This window comes from Elephantulus edwardii, unplaced genomic scaffold (assembly GCF_000299155.1).
Source record: "Elephantulus edwardii isolate Elephantulus edwardi_28Jun2011 unplaced genomic scaffold, EleEdw1.0 scaffold00183, whole genome shotgun sequence".
In the NCBI taxonomy this organism is placed as follows: Eukaryota; Metazoa; Chordata; class Mammalia; order Macroscelidea; family Macroscelididae; genus Elephantulus; species Elephantulus edwardii.
Window position 1 is genome coordinate 3,651,964 of NW_006399933.1, and position 24,713 is coordinate 3,676,676.

Below are 24,713 nucleotides of genomic sequence, written 5' to 3' on the forward strand. Positions count from 1 at the left end.
GGCTTGGTAGCACAATCCCTAACCACTAAGCTACCAGAGCCCTATATCTGAACCTGCTGTTGTTGCGTGCCATTGAGTGGGAACCGACTGGTCTGTAGCTGATTCTCCAGAAGGTAAATCCTGTTTTCAGAAGCAGTTAATGGCATGGGAGGAGATTGTCTATCCTTCTCGCACAGAGCAGGGAGGAGTCAGTGGATTCTAACTATGTGCCTTTTGGGTTTGCAGCACAGCCGCTTACCGCTAGGGCACCAGAGCTCCCTTAAAGTGCTTTACTTTACACAAGCAATAGAAACTGAATATGATTTTGAAAATTGCTACATAACTTGAGAGGAACTGGAGAACATCATGCTAAATGAACTAATTCAGTCCTATAAGGACAAATACTGTATAAGACCATTATTGTAGAACTAGAAAGATAACTAGTAAAACATGTGTGAGAATTCAGAAGGGTGGGAAAGGTAGGAGCGGAGGAGTGGGGATGAGCAAGGAGGAAATTATAGGTTCACACAATTTGATGGACGGAGGGAGGGGTGGGTAAAGGAAATAAAGATCCTGTGGCGATTTGAAAAGAGAGCAATGGAGGGCATAGTTCAGTGTTGATTAAGTTTATAAAATATAATGAATTGGAATGATTATATGAAACACAATGTGAATAAAAGATACTGTGAAACCCAATGTATAAAAATTTTGTAAGCAAACCAATATAAAATAAAAATTTATTTTTTTAAAAAAAGCAGAAATTGACTGGACAGCTGATGAAAAGATTCATGGTTCAAAACCATCATCTGCAGCATGGGAGATGGGTGTGACAGTCTGAGTGCAGAAAGATGACAGCCTTGGAAGCCTTACAGGCATTTCTACTCCTACTGTAGGGTTTCTATGAGTTGGAGTCCAATCAATGGCAACTTACTTTTTATAATTTGACTGTGTCTGGAGGAGAAATATGTTTCTTTTCCCAGACAGTGCTTAGCACAGTGCCCTGCAGAGAACAGGCTCTCTGTAATTAGTGACTGAATAGAATAATCACACAGATTCCTACACAAGAAAGAGATTTCCAAATAGTATTCATAAAAATAATACAAAGTGTATTTGAAGTTGCAAATAATGTAGTGTGCATGGATAGTTTTAATAGTAAATATCCAGGATCCCAAGACAGGATCAATTAATAGTAACATTTCATTTAAATGGTTAAAAAATTACTTCTTTAGCCACCCTGCCACTCACCATTCAAATTCCCTGGAGCTCATTTACGCATGAAGCCAGGAATTTAAAACTGAAAATTTTAAGAGAGGGAATATTACTGGAGGGACATTTCCAAGTAAGTTTCATTGAACATCCAAATCAAATTACACTGCACTGAAATGGGAAGTGCTTGCCATCTGGGTGGCTGTTTCACTTATTCAGAAGAGAAATCAAATCAAAAGAGCCCTCCAAGCTAAACACAAAAGTTATAGAATAATCCCTCCAAAGAGAAGAAATAAAAATATAATTCTTCACATTTATCCACTTGCTTTCATCCCAAAGTACCTCTGAGAGATCATTCACTCACTGTGGAAATGCAGCAGCCACTGGGATGGAAACCCGATAACCTATGTGAGCCAGTAACTCTTTAAAAGAGGGGAAGTAAAAATAATTCACCCAATTGAAAAAGCAGCAGGAATGTGGGCTGGAAAAATGGAGCTACCTGAGTTGGAATTTGGCAAGCTCAGCCCAGCTTACTCTGACAGGGAAAGAATGCATTAATGTGCTATTTTATGACCACACATGTTCTCTGCTGATGGGTTAGGACAAGACTTCAGGGTGTGGGGGGCAGAAGTTCTCTTTAGCCCATTGTTCCTTCTTTCTTTTTTTGTTAATTATATACCACATTTAGCATTTAGGGTCTTTCAATGAGGATACATTGATGAAAACTCAACTTGTCTAAAGGGCACTCATAAAACTATATTGTTTCTGGGGTCAAGAGGGTATCCTTGCATCAGGGAAAGTATCCATATAATAGTTTCTTATGTTTAGGTGTAAGGCTAATTTTAGTTTATTTTAATTCCGTTGACAAGATCACATGGAACAAACATCTACTGAAAACAATGAAAGATTATTTTTTTAGATATAAGTAAAATTAATGAGTATATTTTTATTGAATTTACAATATATCTTCTCTTTCTCTCATGGTCATTGAGTTGGAACTGATGCCGAGTTGACCTTCCTGCGGGTTTTTGGAGGGTGTAAATAGCGCAGGTGAAGATTGCACATTCTTTTCCTCTGGATTCAGTAGTGGATTCAAAGTGCCTGAGCAGTGTGACCATTTGGGTAAAGAGTGTGATTCCCTAAGGCACACGCCATCAGAGCTCCCTAAGATTCAAGTTAGAACCATCAATAACTTGTGAAAGGTCTGTGTGAACACAGATTTAAGGAATGAAGTGTGTTCCTTAAAGACCGGAGCTATGCCCTGTTATGTCCAGAAGGGAATAAAAATGAAATCCTATATTAACTAGTTTTGTTCTTTAAACATCACTTCATAGGAACAAAATTTAACTTGGATGAGGTGGTTTTCTTTAAAAATAAGATAATTAAAATTTAACTTGGAGATATGTAAATTCATATCATAGGTGGAATATTACTGCATGTGTAACCAGGGTTTCCTTAATGGGATTACTGATGACATTTAATATGATCTTGAAAAGTGGAGTAATAATATAAGACATTATAATTTGGTTATAAAAATACATTTGATGAAACAATGTGGACATTTTTCATTAAAATAAATTACTCCATCACTTAGCAAGTCAACCCAGAACATGTACACTTATCTATCTCCTCACTAAATTATTAGTTTAGTGACTAGCCAAATAAAAATCCAGGAAATGTTTTCATGTCATAAGTCACTTTTGTCAGGCAAAGTGCTTTTTCACCTATATATTTGAAGTAATTTCACAATAATCTCCTTGTATAGTTAGGACATCTTCAGTAAGTTCATGTTAAAAACCAAAGCTATTTGCCAGGGGGGAAAAAAAGCATTTTGTGCTTTTAATTCTATTGTTTTCCTAACCACCCATTGTGGTACTTCCAGTTCCAGGTGTAATTTAACACCCACCATACCTAAACGCTTAAGGTATGCTAAGAGGCATGTGACTGATCTTTAGGGGGAAACTGATCAATCTGTCATGCACCTTTTGACATTTTTGCTTTGAAAGTGTCCATTTTGTTGTTAGGTTAATTTTAAAGGTTGTTTTCAAGTTAAAAACTTATCAAATTATAGAAAATAGTCTAGTCAAATTCTCATTCTATTCATTTTTGTCCTCTAAAACATTTTTCAGCAACTAGAGATACAGAGTTTACAGCCATGAATATTTTCTTCCTCATAATGGGTGCTTTGTGAATATACATCCATAGTACAAATTCTGTGAATTAGATGCCAACACTCTTTGACTGAAAGGGAGAAATAATGACAGAAAAGCTTGAATTATTTCAAATTATTTAGACTTTTAAAACATATTTTTAACATTACAGTAACTTTTAAAATGTATTCTTTTTCTTGCTAATAAACTCTATTTACTCAAATCAAGGTAAAATTTAATAAATATTAGAAAAACAAAAATATTTAAATAGAAGGAAAATGTATGTATTTATAATTGTATAAGCTTAAGAATATGTGCTGGCTTGTTTCTTGAAATCATACCAGCTCTAGAGACATGTATGCTTTACAGTTATTCCCTTACCACGTCCCTATCCCTCAAGAATAGCTGTACTCTCTTATCCAAGTCTGCAGCTCACTAACATCTGGCAAAATGCCCATTGTCCACATGCTCATTGTAGCTTCTGGCTGTGGCTGGTAATCTCTGAGGAGCTGTTTGAATACTTGGCTTATGGTTTCCTCAAAATAGAATTTTTTTAATTTTTTTTTTTAAAGACCCAGTCTTCGATTCCTCATAGACGTTTTCTCCCTTAAGAATCCCCTTTGACCACAACGGTATCAATGTCACTCGTTCACCACTGAGAAAATTCAAAGGATATACAGACCAATGCCAGTAAATGCAAATGACTAAATTCAGAATGCTTTTCTTTTTCTTTCTTGACTCAGAAACCACCTTCTTGAAGTTGATATTAATGTTAACCATCTGACAAAGAAAAAAACAAATAAACTAAAGATACAAACAACAACCAAGCACTTAATAAAACCACTCAGTCTGCCCATTTACTTAGGCATCCCTAGCAGTGTCAAATAGGAGTTTGGAATACACGAATCTTTCTTATCCATCTTATCCTTCCTAATGTGCTGTATTTTTCTTTGCAGTTACGCATATCATATACATTTTGGAACATAGTTCATCCAAAGTAGAATAGTTTCCTAATAAAATTATTCCATTCACTTTTAAAGTTGGACAGCTAAGTCAGTCTTCAGCCACATACAGTTCCGTGAGGCAAATGTGTTTCGCATTATTTAGATTTGTAGAACATACATTTAGAACACAAATAGAAAATGCTCGAGTGAAGTGTAAGAAGAAAAGAAAATTATGAAAACTACTGTGAATTTTCCTACCCAAACAATTGAAAACTTCATGTCCAAAATGGCCAAGAAAAGCCCAAATAGAAAATAAGAATCCTAAACAAAATGCTTGAAATGTTCTATTAAATATTAAGGAAAGATAATAAACTTATTTAAAACTTTAATATTTTCAATTTGATAAAAGGAATTGTGTAGAAAATGTATTTTAATTTTACATTTTAACTTATTATTAAAATAGACTTTGTTTTTTATATAGTTGTTGTTGTTATTATGTGCAATTTAGTCGCCTGCAACTCACAGCGACCTTATGAACATTAGCTCTGAATCTTGCCCTGTCCAGAGCCAATTTCACTGTCTCTGACAGACCTAATCCCATTTGTCTAGTCACTGACTCTATTAATTTCATCTTGGGTCTTTTTCTCCTGCACAATCCACCCTTGCAAGCATGATGTCCCATTCCAAGGACTGGTCCCTCCTGGCCATATGCCCAAAGTATGTGAGACAGAGACTCAAAATCTTTGCCTCCAAGGAGCAGACTATTTTTAGACTCTCCAGGATAGACCTGTTTGTTCTCCTGGCAGACCATAGTATGTTCAAGACTCTTTTCCAACCTCACAACTCAAAGGCATTTATTCTTCTTCTATCATCCTTAGTTATTGTCCAGCTCTCGGATGCATAGCAAGTAATTGTGAAGACTGTGGCCTGGATTAGGCACACATTAGCCTCCAGAGTGACATTGTTGCTCTTCACTACTCTAGAGAGGTTTGATTGAGGGCACATTCTTCACAATTATGTGCTATGTATCAGAAAGCTATGACTATGGATGAAAAAAGGAGAATTGATGCCTTTGGGCTATGGCGTTGGAGAATAGTATTGAATATACCAAGGACTGCTAAGAGAACAAACAGGTTCATCCAAGATAGGGTGAAACCAGGCTGCTCCTTGGAGGCAAGGATTCAGAGGCTCAGTCTGTTTTACTTTGGGCATGTTGTAAGGAGAGACCAGTCCTGGGAGAGGGATATTATGCTTGGGAGGGTGAAGGACTTTGTTTTTTATATAGGCAAATATTTTTCACATTATTTAAATTTGTAGAACATATATTTAGAACACAAATAGAAAATGCACAGGAGAGGAAAACCCTGGATGAGATGGATTGACTCCGTGACTGGAGTAATGGGGGTGTGTCGGAGACAGTAAGGTTGGCTCAGGATAGAGCAGGGTTCAAAGCTGTTGTACATAGTGTCACACAATAAGTCACAAGTGACCCAATGACACATAACAACAACAACAATAAATACTATGTGACCAGATAGTATAAATTATATGGCCAAGATTCAAATGATAGTCTATATCATATAAAGATGACACAACCTTGCTTCCTGCAGGTGAGAAGGTGTTGAAACACTGACTGCACAAGATCAGAAAATATAACCTTCAATATAGATTACATCTCAACATTAAGAAGGCAAAAATCCTTTCTGGGAGCTGATAGGCAAAATTATGAAAGACTTAATTTGTCAACAATTTCATCTCATAAATCCACAGTCAAAACCACTGGAACCAGCAGTCAAAAAAATAAAAAGAGGCAGTGCATTGCAAAAGTATTCTGTCAGGAACCTTCCCAAAATACTGAGAAGTAATGTTCTAATTCAAATACTAAGGTTTTGCCTGATTCAGACCAGGGTCTTTCCAATCACTCGCTGTGCCTCTGAGAGCTGGACAAAGAACAAGGATGACAAAAAAAAAAAAGAAAAAATTGATGTCTTTGAGTTGAGAAATTGGAGAAAATTACTGAATATCCCATAGATTGCCAAAAAGAACAAATAAATATGTCTTGGAGAGAAGGCTATAAGGACTAAGAATGGCTCTTTCACTCATCCTTCTAGACTAAAATATGTCTTGGAGAAAGTGCAGAATGAGTACAGTTTAGAGGCAAGGATGGTGAAACTTTTACTCATGTATTTGGGCATGTTCTGAGGAGAAGCTCTAGTGGCCTAGTGGCAAGAAGCTGCACTCTAATCCCAAAGGCACGTGATTCAAATCCACCAGCTGCTCTGCAAAATAAGTATGGGCATTCTCTTTCTGTGCTATTAACTACATCTAAAAACCCACTGAAGGGTCAGCTATGGGTCAGTTCTGACTTGATGGTAAACAACTACAACAATTCTTTAGAAAAGGACTTCATGCTGGAAAGGGTGGCAGGTCAGTAAAACTGATGAAGAGCTCAGTGACGTGGATTAGCACTGTGACTGTTGCAGTGGTCTCTTGAATGTCAGAGGTGATGGGAATGGCACAGGAAGGGCAAGGCTCAGATCTATTGTTCATAGTCTCGCTATGAGTCATACTTGACACGATGACACCCAATAACACACACACACACACACACTCTGTTTATTTACAGTAGGCAAAGTGTTCCAATTACTAAACATAGTCGCTTTGGGGCTGAAACTATTGGGAATAAATGTTAGCAAAGAGATTCCCTCAGTTCAAAATGAAATCTTTAAATATAAGTTCTTTGAGGGTCAAAATCTAGTACTATATGTTCTTGTAAAAGACTAATAGCTTTGTTGATAATTTGACCTGAAGCAATTTTGAGCAAATCAGAATCTTATCCTGTTTCTTACTGAGTTTTGTCACATTTAGATGTACTTGCTTTTTAAGTTCTTACAGCGCTTATCCTTCCAATAAATGTTCATTGAACATCTTTTGTATATTAAGCATTTTGCTACATACTGAAGACAAAACATCATCAAAAACTTTACATTCTAGTAAGGCATAATATGAATGCATATAGAATTGATTAAAATAAGATAAGTAAAAGAAGAGACACAGAGCTAAGTTGATTCTAAGAAGAAAAGCTAACCAAACTTGGCTCACTCAAGACCGCAGAGAAAGTTTCCATCAGTCAGGTGCATGGAAGGTGAGCTGAGCTGCGAAGGACCGCAAATGGTAATGGAGAGAGATGAAAAGTATAGCAGGTTCAAGAAATTGCTTGTGATTCCTTCTGCTTTCATACATAATAGAGACCAGGAGTTATCCAATGGTATCACTGCTCTCCTATCAACTCCAATATATTGCCATTGAGTCAGACCAACTCACGGCTGAGCCTCCAGTGGGTTTTCAGAGGCAGTAAATCACCCAGGAGGAAACTACCCTTCTTTTGCGAAGAAGTTACTGTAGCACAGCAGATTTTAATCCAGAGACTTTCTTTGCTTGATTCTCAATGCTCACCCATATTTATTTGTACATAGAGTTAATTGTAGAACATATCATTTTAATTTTTACTCACCTGTTCAAAATACTCTGCAAATATATATATATATATTATTTCTTAAATTTAAGCCCATTTGACTAACTAAAATGAGAATAGCATCCACTACCATGAGAAATTAATCTATAAAAATAAAATACATTGTATAAAAATGGAGTTGGTTATTTATTGTCAAAATGTCAAAATATATTAGATACCAATCAAACTGATAGATAATATTTTATATATATCATATTTCCATAGCTGTAGAAAAGTAAATTCTTGAGTAGATCTACTTTTATCATTCAAGCCCTGAAATTTATCTCCTGTTTACGTGATTTGTTTTTAATTATGAATGTATAAAATATACAGATGTTGGTGCTTTTGCAGTTGGTAAAATACTGAATCACAGATTTTTCTCTAACTATATATTTACTAGGGCACTGCTGCTGGTCTACTGGTTATGGAGTGACTCTGTCAGCCCAAAGGCTGGTGGTTCAAATCCAGCAGCTATCTACAGGAGAAAGATGTGTATTGTCTTTTTGATTCCCAACCTCTGAAAACGTGGTGGGATTCAGCTATCAGTTAGTCCTGACTCTACAGTACATAGACACAATAATAACATGTATTTACTTGGAGTTATAGATATTATTTCAATAACGCTCAGTATTTTCTCCTCAATTGCTATCAGCTAATACTCATGTCTAAGGCTTTTTCTAACTTATTATTATCATTAATATGCTCTTTTATTTTAGTAAAGTATTTGGCTTATTGACATTATTACCCATGAGTATGATTTTTTTAATACAAAAGTGATAATATATGAAAGAAGAATCTTCCCCTTCGGAGTAAAAGCTAACATTTCCAGATGACACACATTTGGTTCCGTTTACATAGCTTATAGTTTTTCACACCTGTCTAGCGTTTCTGAAGTTTAAGTCATACAATTCACATTTTGTTATTTGAATTGCTCACAAACTGTTTTCTTTTATCAGCGTACAGAAGGGGAAATTGGGGAAAATTGTCAATATATCATCCTTTGTGCAGATAAGCTGTGAAAATGACATTATTTAATAATACAGGGTTGCCATCTAGTGGTAGTTAGTAGTACTGTTTTTCAAGTTGAGGGAAAAAAGATTCTTTTTCCACAATATTTTCAGATAACAAAGTTCTAAAATTATTTAAATTATCTCAGTTTTTAAAAAAGTTAAAAACACAAAACTGTTGTAATTTTAAAGACATTTATTCTTTATATCAGTTATATGATGATTCTCTTAATACAGATGTACAATTTCCATTATGATTTATAGTTTCAGAAACCCTTGGAAGGTCACTATGAATCTAGACCTCCGTGCGTTAGAGTTTAGTGGTGCTTTAGTGAAACAAGAACTAATTGACTGACATGTATAAATTATGTTGCCCCTCTTTCTATTACCAAAGGTGGTGATGGTGGTGGTTGTTATGTGTCTTTGAGTCTGAACCAGTGAGTAAATCAGAGCGGGTAAAGCACACAGGAGGAGATTGCCCATCTTTCTCCCAAGGAGAGACTGGTAGATACAAACCATATGCATTACTGGTAGCAGCACAATGCCTTGAGGACTGCACCAAACACGTACCGACTTACTCTTGTACTTTTGTGCAGGTAATGAATTGTTCACTGGACTCTACAGTGACTACTGGGGCAGAGATGCTGCTATCTTCCGGAGCCTGGGCCGGCTGACCCACATTCGTACAGAACATGACGATGAGCGTCTACTAAAAGGTGAGGGTGAGGGAAAGAGCATGTAAATAAAAAATGTGGACTTATGAGAAATTTTGCCTTTTTATGGTAATAACAAAAGAAATAGAATTTACCATTTGTACAAATTTCAAAATATTTTAGTAACAATATTTTTAATTAAACTAATTCATATGAAATAAAATTCCATTCCACAATGGCTTGAATTAGTAATAAGTTCCACTTACTTTCATAGTAATAATTATCAATTAGGATTTATATGAGGAAAATAGAGCAAAGTAAATATATGGAAAAGGACAAGCTATCTTTCAATGAATGGTTAGTTGGTTATACTTAGTGATTGGCAAAAACTATTTCATTAATTCATTGTTTGCTTTGCTTTGCTTATTTGAATGGAATCACAATCCAGAGGCAAAACAAAAGTTTGGAAAGTCACTAGACTCTCATGAACATAGAATTCTTTGGAGTACTGCAGCCTTGGTATTAGTGACCTATGGGTCACTCATGCAGTGTCCTGTATATTGAGAATGACTTGGCAGCTGTTACTTTAGGGGTATATCTATGGAATAAATATTTTATGCCAACTGATATTCTAATTTTTAGTGATTTAAATGCACAATCATTTATTTCATATACCACACCAACCAAAGGCTAACTCCATTTAAATTCCTGATATTATAAACTCAAAAAGCTAAAATAAATTTTTACTTTTAAACAAAACTTGTCTTCCATGACCAGTTTAGTCTAGACTAGTAGGTAATTTATGAATACAAAAGAGGTAATGAAAGACTTCTTACTAAAACATACAACTTATATTTATAGTGGCTTTCCTATATAAAGGAATGAAATTTACTGAAATTATCATAATACCCACTATACCGTTCTTTGAACGCACATAAACTTTGTCATATACCTTGTTTTACAATTATTTTTCCTCCTTAACTCCTTTTTTTAGTTAAATTTTCCTCTAATATTTCTAGAAAGATATTGATTCTCAAAGGGAATGAAATAAGCCATATGCTTCAGAATATTTCGTAAAAGTTTTCAAGGACAGTATTTTATACTTTTATAAAATAGTGAGGATTAAATTTAAGCACCCCAGTGATTTATAATTTATTAGAATAACTTTGTTAGTGTTTTCTCATCTCTATTATAACTTTTCCGTTTGTTGAACTTTCTATAGAACCCAAATTTGTAGGTTCATATATGATTCCTGACAATGAAGACCGAGATGACAACAAAGTGTACTTCTTTTTCACTGAGAAAGCCTTGGAAGCAGAAAACAATGCCCACACAATTTATACCAGGGTGGGCCGCCTTTGTGTGGTGAGGCTCAAACTTTCTCATGCCTTAAACATGTTTAGTTCAAAATCTTTGGTCAAATTCTTCTTAACTTTAAAGTAAATTTTCTTGTTAAAATATTTTCTAATGTTCTATGTACAATTAAAATTTACTAAACCAAATATATCTTGTATATATAGTAAAAGTTTTATCTTAAAATAGTCTTGTCTTAAAAAAAAAACAAAAAAAAAAACAGTCTTGTAAATTTTTTTAATAAATAATCTGAGGGACTGGGAAAGGATAGTCCATGGAGGCTATATTTATTTGCACACTGAAATTTGTACTTTGGAAAAAAATTAACTATTATTATATTACTTTACATTCTAAATCATTTACATGTATATGTTTGAATGATTCTGTTGGTTGATTCTAATGTCATGGAGAAAAAAACATGTCATGTTTTGATATTCCGATATAACAATTGGAAACATTCAAAACCAACTGAAATATTAACATGCTGGAAAAATCTATGAATAATATGCCAAAACGAGAGTTACTATGAAATCTAGTATTTTTAATGAGATTTAATAGTTGTTGTAAGGTGTTGTTCAGTCAACTCTGACTCATAGCAACCCATGAACAATGATTCTGAATCTTGCCTTACCCTGTGTCAACATCATCATTTCTGATATACTGAACTTCATTGTTATAGTCCCTGTGTCAGTCCAACTCACCAAGGATCTTACTCTCTTCCGCTGACCTTACATTTCCAAGCATGATGTCACTTTCCAAGGACTAATTCCTCCTAACAACATACCTGAAGTATATTAGATGAAATTCCACTATTTTTGCTCCAAAGAGCATTCTAGAAGATCCTCAACAATCTGGATTAAAGCAGTGGCTGCAAAATGATCTCAAGTGCAACAGACATTGTCAGAATGGTGTAAAATCAGGCAGGGTTCGATCTGTTATGTACAATGGCACTATGAGTGGAAAAAGACTTAATTGTATATAAACTACAGGATACTTTAGGTCCGTATGAATTATAGCCAAATTGAAGGCATTAAGAATTAAAAAACCCCAATCCATATGTTTCTATATAGACATGCATGTATACCTATAAGGTGTATAGGTTTATTTGTATCGACATATATACTGATGAGAAAGAACTGAAAATATGTATGTGTGTGTATGTCAAGCTTCCTTTTCTAAGGGGAAGGGGAAATAGATGACTTCATATTCCTGTAATAGGCAGATTGTCACTAAAAAAACATTGAAAAATTATTTCTAAGAACTGCTTAAAAGGAATATATAATTAGGCATTATTTTGATGACAAGAGTACAGAATAAGAGCTGCATAGTAAAGTGATTTGAGGGCGGGGGTGTACAACAATGAAAGAATTTTATGGTTTTTTTCAAAGAGAAAAGTGAACTGGGGAGGATGTGGGCAGGGAGTAAAATGTGCAACCAAAAATGAATGGAAATCCTAGTTCTCTATAAACTTTCATTAAAATCTAATTAAAAATTATTCATCATAAAGTCACTACTTTATATAGGAGAAAATATTGTATTAATATTTTTAAATATATAAAACATTTAAAATTGAAAAGAGTGATATTCCACTGACAAAAGAAAATTTAATTGTGTTAATTTTATTCTTCTCATCAAGTACACATCTTTTACTGTAGTGTGGAGGGAAGTTCACCACTAACCCAGAAGCAGAGCCTCCCTGAATCCATCAGCAGCTCCACATGGGAAATTGGCAATCTCTTCCTATGTGATTTACCGTCTCTTGAAAACCTGCTGCAGGGTCAGCTATGATTTGGTTCTGACTCAAGAGCAGTTGAGATGTGACAAAATGGAACGTAAGCACAAAGCCTTCTGGTGCATTTAAAAAAAGAAAAGAAAATATAAGAACATAAAATAAAAAACAGTTCCATAGTAAGTTTAATCTATGGAATTATTTAAAGATTATGTCAAATTCTCCAAGTTGAGTGAAAAAAAACAAAAACAAACAACTATAATCCCTGCTATTTACACACTAAGTACAGAACACTATTTTTGGGAAGAGTATTAGATACTTATTTTCCTACCTTTTGTTTTTTGCAGAATGATATGGGAGGGCAAAGAATACTAGTAAACAAATGCAGCACTTTCCTAAAAGCAAGGCTGGTTTGTTCAGTGCCAGGAATGAATGGAATTGATACATATTTTGATGAATTAGGTAAGTATTAACAGAAAGTGTGGTGTTAGCCTAAAGTTGGCTTTTTTAGCCATTTCCTTGGCTTCTCTGGTTTTCAGCTACCTTCACTGCGGTCACATGGTCTTGCAAATCATCAACAGCTGTGGTACTAGTATGCGAGCATGTTTCCCATATTGAAGAGCAAGGTAAGACTTGAGAGAGATTTCAGCAGGACCCTGGTGTGCATAAGACCTAGTGAGAATGAGACCCTGGTGACAAGACTGGTGATAGTGATGGAGAGATTCTGGCATTACTGTAGAGAAACTGTGACAAAGTGTAACAAGAGGAGCCCTGATATAAAGGTCACAGTTAAATGGTTTCACTGTGCTTGCCTGATAACTAAGGAGAAGCTGACTTACAACTGCTCTGAGGCAAACCTTCCTGGATGATTGAGGAAACCAGAGGCTTCTTGAATTTGTGTTGCTGAACTGAAACCAGAGCCTGGACTAATTGAGGAATTGTGTCTTGGGGCTGCTGTGCTAAAATTTGAATTTGCATTGCCTTTCCCACTCTCCACCTTACTTCCTTAATAAACCCCATTTTCACAACTGTGAGTCAACAACAAGTAAATAAACTTCATGCTGTTGATGTGTCTCTGGAGGGACTGGGCCATGGGTTATCTCCTTTCTGCTCCAGTGGTGAGGGGCTGTACTATTCTCCCTCCCTCTGCCCCTTTCAGAAAGATTATCATAGCCCTGTGGCCCCATCCCACTTTCTGCTTTCTAAGCAGAAAGTAACTTCTCTTTCTTGATAAATATGCCCTTGTATAACCCTCACTGGCTCAAGCAAATGTGGAAAACTTGGTTTCCTTTGTATGTATCTGACCCCATATCACTTAGAACCTTTAGCTAGTTTTTGCTCTTTTCACTCTAGCTAGGTCCTAATAGTAGAGATAAAGGAGTTACAGGAACCAAAACAAGCCTTGTTTTATTAACTTGGTATCAGTGTTTCTGTCCCTTCCTCATGGCTTAGTTCTCAGCCATTATAGAAAGATTTTATTGTTTTAGGCTTTCAGAATGGTTGTATATGAAATGATCATATATGAAATTTGTGTTTTAAAACTTGTAATGGTTTAGAAATTCTTCAAGACATACAATTTCTTTACATATCAAAGCTAAAAATACCAACTGATGTAGAATATATTTTTCAATTTTTCAGAGGATGTTTTTTTGCTACCTACCAGAGATCCTAAGAATCCAGTTATATTTGGACTTTTTAATACTACCAGGTAAGAAATTAAAATAATAAGAACAATTAAACAAAACACCATAGTACATTCACGCAATGGAATACTATACAGCATGCAGGAACAATGATATTGTTAATTATTACCTAACTTGGGAGGGACTGGAAAACATTATGCTGAGTGAACTAACTCAGTCCCACAAGGATAAATTTGTATAAAACCATATTGTAGAATAAGTATAAAGATCCAAGAGGGGCGGGAGAGATTGGAAGCAGAGGGATGAGGATGTGCAGGGAGAGGAAGAGATTAATCATGGGGTTGTGCAATTTGATGGGTGAGGCCGTGAAGAAAATTGAAAGTATTGTTCTTGAATGCAATATATTCAAATTTTGTAAATAAACTAGTAGAACTATAAACTAATAAACTAGTAGAAAATTTTTTAAAAAACCCACACACTTACAAAATCTCCACAATAGATGGTTCACAGCCTCCCTCTCTTCACTTCATATGTAATTTGGAAATACTGTCAATGGATTTATTTCCAGTTTTCACAATTTATTAGTTACTATTTTCTCTTTATTCTCCTGTGTTTGCCAAGGTATTTCATTTCCAAATCTGTGATGTCAATCCAAACCCTTCCTCCTGTTTTTAAAAGCATTCCAGCATCTTCTTATGCTCAGAATCATCATTTTTTTTCCTCATAAAGCTTCTAACACAGTTCCTAAAGTACTAATTCCAAGCCACAGGCCTAGGACAATATTCTTAGTCATCATTTAGAATTTTCTGAGTCAGGTTTTTAAGGCATTCTCTCAACTGGTCAGAGGGTCGTTGTGAGTATTAGTTGACTCAATGGCATACAACAATGACATCATCAACTAGTATTCCTTTTGGCATGAGAATGTAATAATTCAGAAAAACTATCAATTCAAACCCACCAATTTATCTAAGTAATAAAGATGAATACTCTTCTTCCTGGGATATTTACAGTCTCAGAAACCAAATGGAGGGTCTCACGGTTATGGAGATTTTTGTTGATATTTTTTAAAAATAAACTGATAAACTGTGTGTCCCTAGAAGATAAAAAACAGTTCAAACACATTTAGAGATTCCTCAGAAAACAGGTCTAATAATTTGTTTCCAAAAGGTCAGAGTCTTAAAATCCCAGTGTAGCCGTTCTATTCCATGTACATGTAAATGTACATTGAAATGACTCAATGGTAAGTAACAATAATGAACTAGTCACATTCTCACTTTAAAAATTAATCTTCTGAGCTCATGGTCTATTTTTCAACAATATAATAGCTTATCAAATTCTAATATCTATTTTGCTAGATTCATCACTATTTTTATTCATCTACTTCACTTGCTCAAAATGACCTCCTCTTCTATCCCTGATTTATATCCGTTCTCCAATATTGACAAATGTTAAGTTTCTAAAAGTGTTCTTTTAGTGTTCACACTAAAGTGTTCACATTGCTCACCATTTTCTCAAGATTGACTTGAGGTTCAAGTTTTGTTGTTGTTGCTGTTATGTCATATTAAGTCACCTGCAACTCATAGCAACTGTATGTACACTAGCTCAGAACTCTGCCCTATCCTGAGCCAATCTCATTGTCTCTGACACACCTACTCTCATTATCCCAGTCACTGACTCAATCCATCTCATCAAGGGTCTTCTTCTCTTTTGCTGTCCTTCCAGCCTTCCAAAGTATGTCAGACAGATATTCAAAATCCTTACCTTCAAGGTACAGCCTGGTTTTGGATTTGGTGGTTTTGAATTGATGCTTTTTCTGAAATGGTATATTACCATGCCAAAAGGAATAATAGTTGATGATGTCATTGTTGTATGCCATATAGTAGACTTGTTTGTTCTCTTAGCACTCCATGGTACATTTAATACTCTTTTCGAGTGCCACAACTCAAAGGCATTGATTCTTTATCTATAATTCTTAGTCATTGTCTAGCTCTTTGATAAATAGCAAGTTTTTGCTTGATGTTGTTAGGTGCCATCAAATTGACTATGACGCATAATGATCCTTCATAGTGTATGAGTCGTAGTGTAAGGTTTATATTGATCTGAATTTATGATATGCCCTCTAGGCTTTAAGTCAATTAATTTTCACCTTTGTGTTTTTGTGCTTTATATAAATTGAAGAGAACTATAGAATATGTATTAAAAATGAAATCATATTTTGCATGTGTTGATACAGGAATAAAAATACTGTAAAAATCAATCTTGGCTGAAAGTTTACAGGCAAAAAAAATCTTACAGTTTCTCTTTTGCAGCATATTGAACATTGTTACCTAGTCACTTATACTGTATTTGTTTAGGGCTTCTCCATTCACCTTTTGTTTAGTTTTCAACAGGTGATTTCTTATGCTCATTTTGGGAAAACATTTTTTTCACAGAAAAACATAAAAACAAGTTTTCCTATTAATTATTACTTGATGCAAATAATAATAAAAATTAATAGTATTATAGTCCATTGAGAGTCCATGCTTTGATTTTTACTTAATCTTCTCCCTCGCATCATTGAGGGAGCTCTGGTGGCCTCGTGGTAAGGAGCTGTACTGTCATCCCAAAGGTACATGGCTAGAATCCACCAGCTGCTCCACAGGAGAAAGACAGGCAATCTCCTCCTGTGTGATTAAACTAGCTCTGAAAGCCTACTGGGTGATTAGCTATGGGTAGGTTTCAACTCGACGGTACACAACAACAACAATACTATTTAAAGACTTAGTCATTATGTAATAATTCGGTGACCTTAGATAATAAAGATAAGCTTCCTATTACAGTTTTCTATTAATAAGAATGATGGGTTTATAAGCTATCTTCTTAAACTGTAATATAATAGATCTGCCTGATATTCCAAAGACAAGACATGATTTCAATTTTGGCTGCACAATTTTTTAATAAATCTGAGGAAAAAAGCTTCCCAGCTGTTACCTGACATAAAGGTTGATATTTTTAAAATGATGATCAAAGGTTTATGACCACTTTAGTTGGGGTACTATCTGATTTTCCAAGTATCTGAGATACTAAAAATTGCTTCAAGGTGTGTTATAAAATGTGTGAATTGATGTCCTAAGACAGTAACATAACTGCTGTTCTACAGGTGTCTCGAAGTGTATGTATTAAACTGTCATTTTGTAGACCACTTGACTGGAAAAATATTAGTAGTTCATGCAGCTCATGCCAAATTAAAAAAATACGACTCAGTGTTTTAAAAAAATTATTCCACAATATCCTTTGAAAAAATTTATTACTAATACCTAAAATAGAACTTGCTAATTGCTAACTCTACCTTCTTCCTCTGTACCTGGAAATTTTAATTAAGAAAATTAGTTCAATTGGTATGTAATTTGAGGTTTTGTAATTTAACTTATTATTTCAGGCTAGTAATAGTATGATTATATCACTGTATTTAGTGACATGGTAGAAGGAATAAATATCAAGTTTATCAATCTCTCATGACTCCAAGTCAAAACGTAGAACATGTTTTCATTAGAATTAAAAACCATCCTTTAGTTTATGTATATTGAGGAGAATTTGTAACAATATTAACCACAGTATGATTGCTAAAATGACACTCACATTCTGAAGATAGAAATTTAAAAAATTATATAAAACCTTAAGATGTGTTTACAATATTAGGGCCAGATATCCTTAATAAAATATAAAAACACAATATGATATTTTATAAAATGAAATGGACAATTACTTCTGTGGTTTAATTGTAGTAAACAGGCATTTCAGAAGATGGTAAATGTTGATGCTTCAATACTTGAACAGTTGCAATAGTTAGCATTTCTTAATTATATCATAACTGAAAGATTTCAAAATATTATTCAAAAGACTTAATTCTCATCTATGTTAGCAAGATCTCTTGGGAATATTAAAAGAAGAAGATTTTGACTAGATGAAGTCCTGGTCAATTCTAGAGCAATAATTATCTCTTTTTTTTCAGTAATATATTTAGAGGGCATGCCATTTGTGTCTATCATATGTCCAGTGTCCGGGCTGCTTTTAATGGACCATATGCCCATAAGGAAGGACCTGAATACCATTGGTCAGTCTATGAAGGGAAAGTCCCTTACCCCAGGCCTGGCTCTGTAAGTTTACGAATTTAATAAAATCTTCTTTTTTGTATACTACTTGTTCACTTTTTCACATGCTTAACACAACTTTGAAATTAAGTAATTAAGGAATTCTACACCTAAAAGTACGCATGCTTCATTAACAGCATGGCCATGAAATAGTCTCATACGAAAATGTATCTTGTCATTTAACTAGCTAAATATGACCTATAATGTAAAGATCTTAGCAATGTTATGAATTATATTGTCATTACTATTCCAGCTATCCAGCTAGCCCCAACTAAAATGTTATCTTTAACAGTATTCTTAATACAAAAACTTCCATTTAAATGACAAATATATTTTTCAAAGAATTAACACCTCAACTAACTTACAAGAATGAGAAAGTTACTAAGCTGCTGGTGGTATTGTCCTTAGAAAGTTGCCCTCTTGTCCCAAAGGCAGTACTTCTCCAGCAGTTTGAATCCACCAGCTGCACTCAGGAGAAAGATGGCCAGTCTCCTCCTGTCAGATTTGCAGCCTTGGAACCTCCCTAGAGATTCAGCTATGAGTCAGACCCAACTGGATGGCAGTGGATGAGGGAGAGAAAGAACGAGAACATTTGGGTCAGTTTCTAAGTTCCCAGAGCCATATTTTCTCCTCACTTCATACACACCAAATCCCAGAGGAGCTTTTTTATGTATTCTCTCAGAATACCTAGCACCTTATTTGTCATGCTTACAGGCCTCTTTAGATACAAAGTGCCAACACAGAAGTGTTACTGAAGTTTAGAGAGCTCTAATGCTTGTTTTTAAATAGCCTCTTTAGCCATTCCAACTTTGGTGCTGGTAAGTGGTATATAAAAATCGAAGTGCTTGATACTATTTTGTATCATGTACGCTGTGGGCAACTACATTAGAAAAATGTAGGATCATTGCCTATGCTATGTGAGCCCTGGGGAGCAGAGTTTAACTTTTCATGCAAACTGATGTCTACACTTTTATGGACAGCTGGTGAAATCTCATCACTAGACTGATTTCACAATTAATTGTAAGCTGGGTAGAAACCATTTGTGTAGAGCCAAAACCCAAAGCAGAAACAGCCTTACCTCCATTAACAAGTGTAAGGCCTTACCATTCCAACCATTCTCTCTCTCTCCTGAGCTTAAAATTATTGCTTCTAGTAAGATGTATAGTATATTTTATTTCACCCTATTGATTGAAATTGCAATTTAAACGGAGAAAGCTTATTTCTGTGGCTTTGCTGGAAATGCCTCTTGAAACCACATGGTCTTTAAGGAGATTTGGAGGAAGCGAGTATTCACTGAACTGCTTCCAAACTGCTGGTCCAAAATGTTTCCAATTATTATGAAAGTACACAAAAGAGAGAAAAAAAATCATGTAAAATTAAGAAACATAGTGCATTTTTAAACACACACACATATTTAAAATACTCTCTTTTCAGAGTCCAATTCTAAACCCCTGTGTTTATACTCTAAAGTGGAAAAAATTTATCAACATAAATGATTACAATGGTTGATAACTTTAAGGAAAATAAGCTAAATGAGGAAGTATTTGCTAACAAGCATGATCATATTTTTTAAAAAGTAGTTTCTTTTGCTGTTAAGAATTTGAGATTCAATGATCTAAGAATTTAGATGTTTCTGGGATTTCCTTTTATTATGTTTAATTCATAACAAAATAACATACATTGGTATAGATTGGTATAGTAGTAGAATGGAGAAAGGTTCTTTTCTCTCACCAATTAATAAAGGTAAGCTTTACGAGTTTCCTGTCCTCTAGAACTACGGTTCTCTTATTAGCAAACTAAGAGGATCCATCACCTCCCATGTAATAATTGTCTCAATTATGGGAAATCTATTTCTTCCCACAATAAATCCTTCTTTGGGAGTAAGATTCAGCAGAACGATGATACTTTTTGTTTTGATATAAGCAATCTCATCAAAGTATCTTTAATGTGAAAAAGTAAATTTCAGCAAAGAAGAGTGACATGAATATAATATACCTTATATGTATTTTTAAATGCCACCTCCAAAATCTTCCTTTGGATATACTTGGTATTGTTTCCCCCGTGCCCCCAGGATTTCACTAATTTCTCTATTTCTAGTGCTAGTTTTTTGGTATAATTTGATCACCCTTTACATTTTTAATTAAGATTTCATTTCTATGGTGAAGAATATGTTGTTAAGTGTTGGTACAAGTATTTCTAAAGATAATGCAAATCTACTATGTCAGAGTTCATTGTGCCTTCCATAACTGATTATCAATTTACTATTTAGTTTTCAAGGAAAAAGATTTATCCAGTCTACTTGTATTTCCAGTGTGCCAGCAAAGTGAATGGAGGGTGGTATGGAACCACAAAAGACTACCCGGATGATGCCATCCGATTCGCGAGAAACCATCCACTTATGTACCAGTCCATAAAACCTACTCTTAAAAAACCCATATTGGTCAAAACAGATGGAAAATATAACCTAAAACAAATAGCAGTGGATCGTGTGGAAGCTGAGGATGGCCAATACGATGTCTTATTTATTGGGACAGGTAAAAACATTATCATAAACTCACTTAAATTGACCCTTGATACCATTATCTTTTAGGAGTCATTTTAAAATCACCTGTCAGTAGTTCTCCTGTTGATCGAGAAGCCCAATTATACCCTGCTGGTAAGGAGTGCTGGTGATATAGTACCTATTAACCAAAAGGCCTGTGTTTGGACCCAACAGTTGCTCTGCAGTTTCTTTTAATAAAGAGTCATGACCCTGGAAATGCTATGGGAAGATCACAGTGCATCAGAATCAAAACGGTAGCAATGAGTTTGGTTTTCATTTGGTAAATGAAGAAGGGGGTCTGTCAGGGATGTATTCTGTCTCCATACTTTTTCAATCTGTATGCAGAACAGATTATCTGAGACACTGAGCTGTACGAAGAAGAATGTGGCATCAGGATTAGTGGAAGAATCATCAACAACCTGCATTATGCAGATGACACAACCCTGCTTGCTGAAACTGAAGAGGACCTGAAGCATTTGCTGCAGAAAGTCAAGGACTGCAGCCTCTTATATGGATTGAAGCTCAACATCAAGAAAACAAAGATTCTCACCACTGGGCCAATTGGCAGCATCAGTGTGGATGGTGAAGAAATTGAGATAGTTAACAGTTTTAGTTTGCTTGGCTCCAAAATCTACACTCTTGGTAACAGCAGCCAGGAAATCAAGAGATGAATTGCATTGGGAAAGTCAGCTGCGAGGGCCCTCTCAAGAGTACTGAAGAGAAACAACATCAGGCTGGAGACTATGGTGTGCCCAATCTGGGCTATAGTCTTCGCAATTACATGCTATGCATCAGAGTGTTGGACAGTGAATAGGGTTGATAGAAAGATAATTGATGCCTTTGAGCTGTGGTGCCAGAGAAGAGTGTTGAATACACCATGGACTGCTAGGAGAACAAACAGGTTTGTCCTTGAGAAGGTGAAGCCAGAATGCTCCTTGGAGTCAAGGATTCTGAAGCTTCATCTGGCATACTTTGGGCATGTTGCAAGGAGGGACTGGTCCTTGGAGAAGGACATCATGTTTGGCAGAGTGGAGGGGCGGCGAAGGAGAGGAAGACCTTCGATGAGATGGATTGATTCTGTGACTGGAGTGGTGCGAATAAGTGCATTTGAGATGGCTGGGTTGGCACAGGAGAGAAGAGTGTTTAGAGCTCTTGTACATAGGGTTGCTATGAGTCGCAAATGACTCAATAGCACATATCAACAACAACAATCCTAAGTGAGAAAGATTAAGAAAGTATCTGTCTATAATTAATTATTACAATCAAAGCTTTCACTCATAATAATACATAAGGGGGAAACACTAGTTTCAGATTTCATAAATAATGAAATATTGGAGTAAAAGCTTTCAGGACTGCTAAATACAAATCAATAGCACAAGTTACACTTTTGCTTTTTGATTCATGCAAATTGTGGAATATTTATTATGTGGCACTAGTTTTTAAAACGGATTTTTGTTCTTTTTCATTTCCAACATAGTTAATCCTGAATACATTTAAATAAATGAATAATTGATGTTGATGACAGTGTTGATTCCAAATAGTACTTCTCATACAGGAAGGAGGGAAACTGTTTCTCCTTTCAGTCAACCAGCCCTGTTGCAGCCTTTGGCTGTTCAGTGAAGCCTCAAGATCTCAAAAGCTGCTTGAAGCAATAACTTCACCTTACTACAGCCAAAATCATTACCGTGCCTATCAAACCTCATCAGAATCAACTCTTCATATCAAACAAACCCCAACATTTTCAAGATCAGAAAGCTCAGCAATGCCAAAGCAAGGAATTACTCTAAGATAGGACCAATTTCAATCTCATTTAACAACTATCCTCTTATTTAGAGGAAATGTGATGTTAAGGCAACTATATCATGTGCTTACAAGCTTTATGCAAATTATTAATCCCTGAGGAGATATTTTTCTCTTTATCCTAACTTTAAAGCAACCACTAAGCAGAAAAAAACTACCATCACAAATGTGTCTACTGCATTCACATCCGCTGACTTTTAATCTTACCTAATAGCCTCATTTTCTATAAAATAAATGAGAGCTTCAAATCTGTATGACATTAAGCAAAACATTATTGAACAATCTCTAGTTAATTTTGGCAGAATTCCTTCACAGCATAGTGGATAATAGAGATAAAGCTTTAAACTAAGCCTGGAATATATTCTCTTAACAAAGAAGCGTAAGTGTTTCGGAGACAGTGAGAATGGCTCAGGACAATCCAGGGTCCAGAGCTGTTGTGCCTAGAGTTGATATGAGTTGCAGGCGACTCCACAGCACATAATAAAAACAGCAACAATTAATTAATTAAAAGTTAAATTTATCAAATTTAAACTTTCAATCTAATATTATATTGTATGCATAACATATAGGAAAAAAAACCCTAAGAATATTGGCATCCGTAAGGGAGATACCAAATAAAAGGAACTGCTTTGTAATTCTAAAGTCACTTAAAAATCTTAAAAAGGACGATTCCTTTCTTTTTCTAATGCACAGTAGAATTTACTGTTGTCAGTTTTGTTAGTTGCCCTTGAGTTTATTTCCACAGGAATATATTGTAGAAATGGCTATTTAGAAGAGTGGATAGTCTACTGTATTTCCTTTTATTCATAAATTCTGAGGAGACACTACATATACTCAGAAGACAGAAAAGAATATAGTATATGAGTGCTGGTGCTCGGGTTCCTCCTAACAGATATATTAAAAACAAACAAACAAAAAACCAGGAAACCTAAAGATTGAAATAAAAAATTATTTTAAAAAAATTTAATATGAATTATTTATACATTTTAGGAAATTTTTATCAATGATGTGTTCTGCACTATGAGTTTGGGTTGTCCAAGTATCAGATCTCTTTAGCAAACTTGTTATTTTCTCGTGCAAATACTCACGCATACTGATCTCCATCAGAGTTTGAAAAAATTACATAAGAGTGACTGCTGATCAAATTATCATGAAAAAATTATGTTATTTCCAAATATAATGAAAATTAGAAGCCACATTTAATGGTTGAAGAGTGTTTTTAGAAATGCTATCTTGTCCATTTATATAAAGCTGTTTGAGAGAAATCCCAAAATATCAGTTATAGGATTGTGCTCTCAGAAAAGCCGTTTTTAACTCTAAGATTTTTGTCATGCTGAGCCACAATTTTTTAGTACAAAAGAACATGTTTGATGAATATGTGATGAGTGTAACTTTGGAAGCTGCAACACATGATTATTCTTCCAAAAGTTGTCAGGCAAATGCTTTTCTCCACGGTATGTATTCCTTAAAGCATACTCACTAGTTGCAAATTAATAATTTGAATTTTTTCTTTCTTTGCCCAATATAATTCTGAATTATTTACTCTGTTGATCAATTTAAAAATAGGTGATCACTTTTATTTCTTTTGCTTGGTTTGCAAAATCATTAATTAATTTCATTTAACTTTAAACTAGTTTTATTATCTCAACTACAGATTTTGATATTTTCTGAACATCTGTGCTATAGAAACTATGCCATAGAAATTCTTGGATCAGGATTTCCACAGTCATTTAACTTATTTGTGTGAATGTGTTGTTATGCCTTGAACTAGATTAAAATATTATTATAGGAAAATACAAGCTTTATTGCATTTTTAGTTTAAGGAGAAATAAAAATAATATGGTATTTGAAAATGCTAGTGAGCTCAGGTGGCCAAGTGGCGAAAAGCTGCCTGCAATCCCGAAGGAATGCGGTTTGAATCTGCCAGCTGTTCCACAGAAACATTGACGATCTCCTCAGGTGCAGTTAACTGTTTCTGAAAACCTGCCTAGGGCAGGCCGGTTCTGACTCTATATTAGCAACAACAACAACGGCTTTTATAATAATATAAGAACAGAACAGAA

The 24,713-nt window shown here is 34.9% G+C and overlaps 1 protein-coding gene across 1 annotated transcript in view; it reads left to right on the forward strand.

Annotated features, from left to right (window-relative positions):
- The window catches only part of SEMA3E (sema domain, immunoglobulin domain (Ig), short basic domain, secreted, (semaphorin) 3E), a 333,719-nt gene that overhangs the window by 263,039 nt on the left and 45,967 nt on the right, over nucleotides 1-24,713 (forward strand). The window contains exons 6-11 of the mRNA XM_006896142.1: nucleotides 9,397-9,516; nucleotides 10,676-10,818; nucleotides 12,883-12,997; nucleotides 14,174-14,243; nucleotides 18,170-18,314; nucleotides 20,620-20,842. Coding sequence (XP_006896204.1) covers nucleotides 9,397-9,516; nucleotides 10,676-10,818; nucleotides 12,883-12,997; nucleotides 14,174-14,243; nucleotides 18,170-18,314; nucleotides 20,620-20,842 — 816 coding nt within the window. The remainder of the gene's footprint in view (nucleotides 1-9,396; nucleotides 9,517-10,675; nucleotides 10,819-12,882; nucleotides 12,998-14,173; nucleotides 14,244-18,169; nucleotides 18,315-20,619; nucleotides 20,843-24,713) is intronic.